The 11,252-nt window shown below is 35.1% G+C and overlaps 1 protein-coding gene across 1 annotated transcript; it reads left to right on the plus strand.

The window, feature by feature from the left end:
- Positions 1–541: 541 nt before the first annotated feature.
- On the plus strand, positions 542–10,724 carry glis1a (GLIS family zinc finger 1a). Its single transcript, XM_055202133.2, has 4 exons — positions 542–1,543; positions 5,407–5,568; positions 9,503–9,613; positions 10,423–10,724. Exons 1-4 carry the CDS (start codon positions 542–544, stop codon positions 10,696–10,698), a joined length of 1,551 nt encoding a protein of 516 aa, XP_055058108.2. The 3' UTR covers positions 10,699–10,724.
- The last annotated feature ends 528 nt before the right edge of the window (positions 10,725–11,252 follow it).

Genomic DNA, 11,252 nt, shown 5'->3' on the forward strand with positions numbered 1-11,252 from the left:
TGGTGCAAATGTAATTTTTTATTGCATAAAATTAACATAAATACACTATGTGCATTGGAATAAACCAGATGTGTGCTTTTAAAACAAATTTTTTTAAAAGATCTTTGAATTTCTCATCTTTCCAAACCGTTTATTGTCACTGACCCATAAACACATCATTTGTGTTACAGGATGTTGGAGATTTTTTTTCTCTTAAATCCTGTGCTTTTACCGTTTATTTTATGGAGTTATTTTCACAGGTACAGTTACAATTTTAGTAGGTAATTCTTCATTGTTTTCTTCACCAAATCATAAGATGTTTTTACTCATGGTGATACTTCAATATTATCTTTACCAAATCGTGAAATGTTTCTTTCACTCATTTTTACATTACTGCTCACTTAAAAAATATCTTGTCATCCAAGCCTTTAGGTATAAACGTAGGTCCGAGTCATTTTTTAATTGTCTAATGTATTTGCAGGTTCTTTGGAGATGATCACAGATGCAGTATTACTGAAAAAACATTTGAATGAACCGTTCTCCAGTACAGATTTAAACGCACATGCTTACTTTTTGCTGGGAAAGTAACTTGAAGAACATCATGAGGCCTACAAAGCTCAGCCCAGCAGTTGCACAACTGGAACAGTTTGGCTTGGTTAACAGCAATGATGAAGAATGTATGTCCTGTGTAAACCAGCAGTTAAATCAACCGATCCAAATCGAAGGCCTGAAGATGTACAGCATTTTTGAGTCACCTGTGTCGATAGCAGGAGATGATCTCGATTTAATCTGTTCATCCAATCAATCCGCTATATCATATATCAGTGGAGTAAAGAGCGACGCATCCTGCACTCTTTCCATTGGAAATAACTTATCGCATGATGCTGATACTTTATCCTCTTCCTTATTCTGCTCTTCCCTCTCCACGTCATCTTTAAGCCCCTTCTCTCCATCCTTCTCTTCTCCTTCCTCCAACCACTCTTCTGGCTCTGTATCTGAGCCGTGCCTCAGATCTCCATCTCTAGTCTCCACTCTCTGCGGTCCACCTGAGGGCCAGGACCTCTTCAGTTGTCCGCAGCAGGAAAAGCCTCCAGAAGACTCTCTGTTTCCCAAGTCTCCCAAGAACGAACCTGTTGCTGAATTTCACATTTGTAGGAATACGAGTAAGAAGCTTCTACATGTTAAAAACAAAGAATTGCTTCAGTATCTCTGTGCTGACTCGTACATAGCCAATGAACAAACCCAGCACCATAATGTTTACAATGTTAAAAAACTTCCTATGCTACAGCAATGCAAGGATGGCTCAGGACTGAGCGTAGATGATGGAGCAAATGGGCAGCTGAGTATTGGACACGCATGTCAGTGGATGGATTGTAGAGCAACCTATGGACGGAAAGAAGAACTGGTGAGACACATAGAGAAGATTCACATAGATCAGAGGAAAGGAGAGGACTTTACATGTTTCTGGGCAGGATGCGTCCGTCGACACAAACCCTTCAACGCTCGATACAAGCTCCTCATTCACATGAGAGTCCATTCTGGTGAGAAGCCCAACAAGTGCATGGTGAGTTCAACTCTTACATCAATATTGTGTCCAGTGTTAACAAAGCTGTGCTATTTAACTGAATTAAAGGGGACGTATCATGAAAATGAGTGCTTCTATCAACCTAGAAAATGTTAAAATAAACAACCCAGTAACTTAGTTTTGGTAAACCATTCTTTGCATGGATGTGGAAAAAATAGGTCATTGAAATGTGGTTCCCCTTGTGATGTCAGAAGGGAATCTTATTATAATAATAAATCCCCTAAATCTGCACTATCCAACGCCTTTAGACATCCTGCTAACTATAAATAACTTTGCAACTAACTCTCATTAGAATATTAGAGTAAGGGTTTTCAGAAAAAAATATCCCTAGGTGTCACTGAGGTGGTACCCATTTAAAAGTACACATTTGCACCTAAAGAGTTCATATTAGTACCTCAGATGTACATATTGGTACCTTTTTAAAGGGTACTGCCCCAGCTTGGACCATTTTTTGACCATTTTGTTATGACACTGTAGGGTTAGTAGATATAAAGTATACAGTCTACTAATACTCTAATAATATCTATCAAAATAAAATGTTTCCATATTCCTGCATTAGATATGGTTGATAGAAAAACATCAGATTGAGATGAAAAGTATTCTGAAATGGCCGGATCACAGTTTTGTTCTTTTTGTCCAATCTTGACTTAATTTATCAATTTATTAACCAAACATTTATTCCTTTTGGGACCAAACTTGCTAAACCCCCCACAAAATGACTAAATTTGGCCTAATGTATATCTTTGATTTATTCAACATTTCTATTATAATATATTATTAACATTTAGTTTATTTACTGCTAGAGAGGGTTTTGTGCTGTTTTTGGTACGAGGTTCCCACATGCATTGGATATTATGTTTAATAGTCTATTCTGCTCTGATCAATCAGTAAGAATTAACAAGACTAAAGAGACTTTTAGTTTAAGCTTTGCCAGATATATGATGTAAGAGTTTGTAATAGAGACTGACGTGTGGATTGAATTTCTCCAAAAATGGATGTATTGCAGATTTCAGAGATTAAGAAATGTTTCTGTTGTTTATAGTTGCAAATTTCATTTGTGAAACTAGTCTTCTTGGAGACTGATAATGTACAATGATAAATTTAATCAACTGTTTCCATGACAACTTTGAAGATGGATTCTTACACAGAGCTGTGCTTTGTTATAATGCGCTTTATAATAATTCCCATAATAATAATAATAATAATAATAATCATAATCATAATAAATTCCACTATATCTCTTTTATTTTATTTATCTCTTAATTTGAGATTTGGCAGCATTGAAATTAATAGACATAATACAATTATTTTCTTGTCAACTGTTTACTGTATATGCATTACTTGCTCAAAGATATATGGTAGGCTTGGATAACAGTGTCCTATAATATCAACCGAATCCTTTGATGAAGCTGTTTTTCATTTTCTACACTTTGTGCAGCTTAAGAAATGTGTTTCTTTTTAGTGATGTCAGATAGCCATGGGATATAATTTAATCTATTTGTTGTTTAGTGTTTTTATTTTTGTGGTGGCCAGAAGGTGATTGTTTAAGAAGATATCACATACATCTTCTTTGGCATCTTTTTGAAAAAACATTTTGAAAAACTGCTTGGTTATAATATAAGCTATACTTTTATATATGATATGATATGATTTTCCTATTGAAGACAAATATTAAACATTGTTTTGGTGTTATCAAATATAAGAAGGTAGGCCTATATTAAAAGTATGAGAACAGGGAAGTGTCGTAACAAAGGTTGTAAGTTTATATATCATGTCTTGTCATATCATACATACAGGTTTCTCTTTGAATTCATATAAAAGATTTACTAAGCACAAAAACATTAAAAGGGTGACACAGTAAAATTTTAGGTTTCCCATTAATAGAAGAAAGGAATGTAATAGGTTTTTACCTTATATATTTAAATTAAATGTTACATAAGCATTTTTGAATATTTCAAAATGACATTATTTCTTGGGGTTGGAGAGATGATCACAGTAACTTTGAACAAGTAAAATAATAAATGTTAAATAAACTCATACCCGGTAAAATGTCCAATCTGTATGTTTTCCATTACAATACCCGCCTCAAGCACTGGACCAGCACTGGTATTTACACAGTTTACATTTAAAACTAATTGAATTAGCGGAACATAAATATGGGATTAATATACCAAAGAAACAAAAACACACTGAGTTACAGATGTTTAAATAAAATGTGTTACAACACTGGTTTCCTTGCATCACATAATACTGTGCTTTTAATTTAGATTTCTGTCACTCTTAATACATTCACATGCACATCAAAAAATGTTTCATTTGTATGTCATTTAGGGTAGAAGCATCTACATTCTCAGAAAAAAGTACAAAAGTTGTCACTGTACCTTTTTTAAAGCCCCTATACCATTTTGGTAGGGATACAGTATGTACCTTTGTGGAATCAGTATGTATCTCTAATATGCACCTTTTAGGTACAAAAGTGTACTTTTTCAAAAAGGTACCGCCACAGTAACAACTTTTATACCTTCTTGTTATAACATTTTTCTAAAAGTGTACTATACTGTAGTGTACATGAATAAATGTGAACGTGGGTGTGTGCTCGGTTTAAATGTAACAAATGCAAAGACTTTAAAAGATGCTCAATAAAGCGCTGTTCATTTTTCAAAAAAAACCTCATCATGACATCAAACCTGTGACCGCCAAAATGTGTTTTATAATTTTACAGAATTGCTCCAAGCAAAAGTCTGCATGACCGCGGCTGCCACCTTGAATCAGCTGGTCTTCTAACTGACTCCCTCGCTGGCCTTTCTCCAATTCAAACATCTTAACAGAGTCGCTCTAACAGGAAGCAGCTTTGAACATGCTCTGTTTAATAAACTTTGTAGAGTGCATGTGTGTACTGATCTTTAAAAATCTGCATGAATTGGCAACATAAAAAGCATATATTGCTATGTACAACAAAAGATGATAACAGTAGTATATCTGACTTGATATCAAATCACAACCCTTTTTTTTAAAAAAAAAAAGGAAAAATTTATGTCTTTAAAAACCTACTTTGACTCTTTTTTGTGGACAAAGTGGGAGTTTATAGGTGAACATCAAGCTGCAGTTTATTAAATAAGAATAAAGCAGAAAAGACATTCCTCTGTTTATCATGACAAATTTATGATGACATTTTTTTTTGCTTTTTGGACAGTTCCTTGTTTCTACACTGTAAACCCTCAATTTGTGTTTTATTACACAATTAAGTAATCATGACTAAACATCATGTTGCATTTTAGAGCAAAATATAATCTAGTTTCACTTTTAAGAACTTCCTCTTCTCTGTTCTACAGAAGAAAGAAAATAAAAGATGATAAATGTCGACAAAAAATTTAATAACCACAGTCATTTGATTTTTTTTTGTCAAAAAGACTTATTAAATAAAGAATTTAATTCAAACAGTTTGTTTAAATTTTTTGTTTTATAATCACAACCATTATTGTGGCAAAAAGAAACATTTTCTGTTTGAAATCTGTTTTCTCATTTCTAGTGTTAAAAAATAGCAATATAATGCTTTCATGTCTTATTCAACCACTTTTATATAACCCTCTATCAATAAGCTGGAGTTTGAAAAAAATTAATTTCATTTACTCTTCTCTATAGCATGTTTCTATTTCTTATTAAATGCGTTTTGTATACTAATTCTTGCTTACAACATGCTGTGCTCTCTGCCTCTTGAGCATATTTGCATGCGTATGTATAGTGCATGCTATTTCTGCCAGGTTTGTGGAGATAATAGAGTCGCGTGCTGTGAACTTGATATTCATGCATAAATATCATCTTGGGTATTTGTTGTCTTTTAGTTTGATGGCTGCAATAAGGCATTTTCCCGTCTGGAGAACTTAAAGATCCACCTACGCAGCCACACTGGAGAAAAGCCCTACATATGCCAACATCCCGGTTGTCTCAAAGCCTTCAGCAATTCCAGTGATCGGGCCAAACACCAGCGCACACACCTAGACACTGTATGTATATTGCTATTCTCACTGTCCTTGAGATTAAAACACAAAAGTCATTGATATATGCATTGGAAAAAATACATAAAGACTGGCATCTAATTTTCCAAAGTAATTTTTCATTACAGACTATATCATAATTTTTGTTTGAATTAAAGGATAAATTGAAAAATTAACAGAATGTTAAAATTTTTGGTTTTTGGTATGTTTTCCTTTTGCCATGTGACAGCATGGACCTAATGGTCCATATTATAAAAGTGTTAAAGGGATAGTTCACCCCAAAATGATCATTTTATCATAAATCACTTATCCCTGTGTCGTTCTAAACCACCAAGTGCTCCCATTGTCTACATAACACATTTTTAGATATTTTTTATGTAAACCGGGAGGCTTCTGTCTGTCTCATTGACTTCAGTTAGTTTCACAATTGTTTTCCCTAGAAAAGAATAAAAGGCATCGCCACAAAGGTCCATGTTCCATTAGTCGTTCAATAACAATATTCTGAAGCGACAAGAAAACCCTTGTGCGAAAAGAAAACAAAACGAACGATTTTATTCAACAATTTGTTCTCCTTGGTTGTTTAGAGCGCGTTCAAGACCAGACTACACTGGGGTACCTTTTGAAAGAGTACACTTTTGTACCTTAAATGTGCATATTGGTAGCTCAAAGGTAGACATTGATACCTCAAAGGTACATATCTGTACCAAAATGGTACATATTAGGACCTTTTTAAAAGGTACTGTCCCAGTGACAACTTTTGTACTTGTTGTAATTGTGTAATTGTTAAAAGTAATAATCAATTAGATTATTATAAACCGTGTATTATAAACAACGAGATTTTATCTTTTGGAGTCAGATAAAACTACCTAAATTACTAAACGTCTAAACGTCAACAGTAAGCGCCGGAAAAGACTTTGCCATGCCGGTTTCCGCCATTTGGGCCAACGGATTGATATATTTTCCCTTACAGAATCATAAATAATTTTTATTGATTGATTTTACTTAACTGTTTTTATTACTTTTAAACCTATATTCAGGTTTTCATTTTAAAAAAGGCAGATTTTTTATTTAAGTTATTTTCTGGGCCATTTTTACCTTTATTTGATTGACAGTATGTCAGGTGAGGACAGGAAAGTACAGCGTGGAGAAAGGGGTATTGGATCGGCAAAGGACCTTGAGCCAGGATTCGACTCGGGTCGCCAATAGTGCGCCATCTGCACCATATGTTGGAGCAATGCCCGCTACACCATCGTTTTGTGAACCTACACTTTTGAGCCCAGCACAGTACATCCAATATATAAGTCACTGTATTTAAAGTAACACTTTACAATAAGGTTGCATTTGTTTGCATTATTTAAAGCATTAGCTAACAATGAGTAATTTCTACATATCTATAGCATTAATTAATGCGCAATGAACAAACATACACAATGTATTGACATTAACTAACATTAACAAAGATTAATACATGCTGAGAAACTGCACTTTAAGAAAAAAGGTACAAAAAGATGCAAACGTTGTCACTGTTATTTTAGGGGACTATTTTGTTTGGAAAAACTGACATGTAAGCTTTCCTTCTTATTTGTTTTTATTAGTGGGTACCTATATAGAAGGTGCATATTGTTACATCACATTGGTACTTTAGAGGTACATACTGGTTCCTTGAAAAAGTGACAACTTTTGTAGCTTTTTTCTGAGAGTGTATATTACTCATTGTTAAAGCTGATGTATTTACCAATCTTAACAAATACAGCCATATCGTGAAGTGTTAGTGGATTTTTTTATTCAAATGAAATTCTCTTCTCCTTCTCTTCTTGAATCTTTGTCTCTGTTTTCCCGTTGTGAGGCATTAGGGTATGTTTCACCCAAACCACCACTAATGAAAACAAATAAGCAGGAAAGCTTACTTGTCACTTTTTCCAGACAAAATAGTCCCCTAAAATAACAGGGTTTTATCTATGCTAAATTCAGAGTCAGGAATGACGGTGTAGCATTTCATAGAGATCTCTTTTCATTTTAATGAGAGAAACACTCCAGCAGCTACCAGGCTCATGCCAACCTGAAACATTGTGCAATGACGAGCAGGCCTGTTTGCTTATAGCACACTTAAATCACTGATATATTTGAGGTTTTGTAATCATGGATAGTATAATCGTGAATGTCATGAGTGGAGCACATATGTGATAGTACAGGGATGTTCGCATTACATCATTTCATGTCACTAAACAATGTTTTAATCCCAATGGTGTAGACCATGGGAAAATGATCTTCCCAATGAGCATCATACTTTCTGAATGTGCAGCTGAAGCGTATGACGTAAGAAGTATGTTGCTAAAGGCACATCATCATTAGTTATTGTTTTCAGAGTTTGTGTAGCTCACGATGACATGTGTGTTTAATATTTGGACTGAACAGATGCAACGGTTTTCTAATGTTTACAAAAGCTTTTTTGTGTAGCGCTCTGCACCTGTGTCGCATCCTGTGGAAGATGTGTTTGATGTCGCTGTGTGAGACATCTGAAAACCTCAGATTCGGTCCAGAAAGTCACTGTTAAATACATTTTGACTCAAGACAGCATTTTCTAATTTTCATTAAATAGTAAACTAGTGATTCCCAAACAGGAATGGTTTGCTTTGTTGGACCTACAAATTATAAATACACATTTTAGAACTGTCAACGGATTCAAACAACAGATGTTTTGTTTTCAGTTTTTAAAGAAAATTGTTTAAGAGGAAGATATTAATGTAATGAGTTTGTGTAAAAATAAGTAGTTATAATAATTATAATCATGCTTGATGATGTGCAGTGTGTGATCCGCAAGAAAAAGCATTTAATACATTGTACTTATTATGTATTAAGGGTTAGAGATACGGTTAAAGGTATAGTTCACCGAAAAATGAAAATAATGTCATTAATGACTCCGTTCCAAACGCGTAAGACCACCACCTTCATCTTCAGAACACAGTTTAAGATGTTTTATATTTAGTCTGAGATCTTGTTGACCCTTCATTGAAAATCTACGTATGGTATACTGTTCATGTCCAGAAAGGTAATAAAAACCTCATCAAAGTAGTCCATGTGACATCAGTGGGTCAACTACAATGTGTTGAAACATCGAAAATACATTTTTGTCCAAAAATTACGACTTTATTCAGGATTGTCTTCTCTTCTGTGTCTGTTGTGAAGCGCATGCCCGAGACTAAAGTCACGTGACTGCGATGACCCGGATGACATGTTATCCTCAGACATGTTTGCAAAGTTTTTTTCCCCTTTTTTTAACTTACAGCGTGCGTCTCCCTCAGACTGTAAACAAAGCCCGGGCGCACAAAAAAAACAGCTGGGGCGCACCAGATAACACGTCATCCACGTCACTGCAGTCATGTGACATTAGTCTTGGGCATGTGCTTCACAACAGACACGGAAGAGAAGACAATACTGAATAAAGGCGTATTTTGTGTTATTTTTGGACCAAAATGTATTTTCGATGCTTCAACACATTCTAATTGACCCACTGATGTCACATGGACTACTTTGTACCTTTCTGGACATGGACAGTATATCGTACATAGATTTTCAATGAAGGGTCAACAAGCTTTTGGACTAAATATCAACATCTTAAACTGTGTCCTGAAGATGAACGGAGGTCTTACGAGTTTGGAACAACATGAGGGTGAGTCATTAATGACATTTTATTTTTGGGTGAACTATCCCTTTAAGAGTGTAGCCACATGCAGATTCTTTAAATGTAAGTACAACATATATGTACACAATCTTATACTTTGTTGTATACTTTTTCTTATGTAAGTACATAGTAGTTAAAGTGACCTATTATAAAGTTGGACCATATTTTTTATCTTATAATTTGAGTTTATGGCCTTTAAATTAACAACTGAAGCATTTTGCTGTACCTTTTCCTTTTTCATGTTTGCTGTATTCCTTGTAGAAACCATACGCATGTCAGCTCCCAGGATGCACCAAGCGTTACACGGACCCCAGTTCCCTGCGCAAACACGTCAAGGCCCACTCCACTAAAGCCCTGCAGACACAGGACAAGGTAACAATTTTAAGTTTGTGTTTGCTTTATAGAGGACAGTCATTAAAGCAAGTACAGCTTCGCTCACTGACTTAATAAACTTATAAACAATTTACAATTAAATGACCTAATTAACGACCCAATAAACGAAGTCACATTGTCTACTTTGTCGACAGTCTTTATCCCAGAGATCCTTGATACAAAGGCCTATTGTTTTATGGGTTAATATTGCTCTATGAACAAAGGAAGATGAAGGAGATCTTTGTGTATTCCCATGGCTTTGGCATTCTAAGCAAGAACACATGTGTTCCCGTAATACAGTTAATAAGCAGCGTGGTTTTATTCCTCAAGAGGCCAGATGTGACATGCAAATAGCAAACATGCTCAACAGCTCCACTGAATGCAGAAAGGAATTAACAGCAGAAGGTTTTGCTGTGCTGGGAAAAATGTGCTATAAGCAGCTGATTTACATTTATGCATTTCCCAGATGCTTTAAAGGGGACATTTCACAAGACTTATTTAAGATCTAAAATAAATCTTTGGTGTCCCCAGAATACGCATGTGAAATTTTAGCTCAAAATACCATATAGATCATTTATATAGATTGCACAAAAGGTTCCTTGTACTTAAAAAATGTTATAGGTTCTTCTAAGAACCTTTGACCAAATAGCATCACTGTAGCATCTTTATGTTTAAGAATGTATAAACAATCCCCGGGATTCAAGCTCATGATTTTGGTGCTAACATTACGGTATGCCTGTTGAGCTGCTTTATCTTAACATGAGATCAGTAAAGATATTTTTTGTTTGTGTTTTCTGTGGTTTTGACAGGGCCAGCTACGCAGTAAGGTGGAGCAGGAAGTTGTGGATGTGTGCCTTGGCCTGCAGCGTCTCCATGGCTCTGCTCCTGCTGTACACAGCCCAGACCACAGGTGTTCTGGCTCCCTCACTAAGATTCACCAGGAAAGCTTTACTGGTAAGCATACTCTCAATGGGTCTTTAGGTCTAACTTCACTGAACCCTGTACTCAAAATGACAAAATTTTTCCTTTGTGTTTTATGCATACAGACGACATTGTCACTGATCTCCATTCACACAGATCCTTGAAAATAACTAAAAATGCTGTCATGAAACTGTTTGCGGTGCCGGCTGTTTCACACCAGTTGGCAATGTCGAAACACATAATACACGTGTATGATGTCACAGTTTTTACGATAATGGTATGATTTTCCAAAATGTGCAACTTGAAACGTTGCTTGTTTCCAAAAGTTTGCACTTTCAGGCCAGCATAATGCACTGTAAAGAAATTCTGCTGGGGTGCCGGAACAATACCGTAAAGTAACAGGCACAATGAATTACGGAAATTTCCTTTATACAAACATACTTTTTTCTGTAAGTTTACATTAACACTGTATAAAATCTGTAAAAAAAAACAGTCAAATTTCAGCAGCTGGGTTACCGGAAAAATACTGTAAAATAACGGGCACAATAAATTACAGAAATTTTTTGTAATACAAAAATACTTTTTTCTGTAAGTTTATATTAACACTGTAAAAAATCTGTAAAAAAAAAATAGTAAAAGTCCGGCAGCTGGGGTGCCGTAAAAATACCGTAAAATAACAGGCACAATGATTTACGGAAATTTCCTTTATACAAACATA

Source organism: Misgurnus anguillicaudatus, chromosome 2 (assembly GCF_027580225.2).
Source record: "Misgurnus anguillicaudatus chromosome 2, ASM2758022v2, whole genome shotgun sequence".
Lineage (NCBI taxonomy): Eukaryota > Metazoa > Chordata > Actinopteri > Cypriniformes > Cobitidae > Misgurnus > Misgurnus anguillicaudatus.

What these genes read in the sequence shown, in the direction of transcription:
- glis1a (XM_055202133.2), top strand. Translation starts at nt 542, where the DNA reads ATGCTTACTTTTTGCTGGGAAAGTAACTTGAAGAACATCATGAGGCCT. An exon ending in AGAAGCCCAACAAGTGCATG is followed by an intron (nt 1,544 to 5,406) that starts GTGAGTTCAACT and finishes GTTGTCTTTTAG; the next exon opens with TTTGATGGCTGCAATAAGGC. An exon ending in AGCGCACACACCTAGACACT is followed by an intron (nt 5,569 to 9,502) that starts GTATGTATATTG and finishes TATTCCTTGTAG; the next exon opens with AAACCATACGCATGTCAGCT.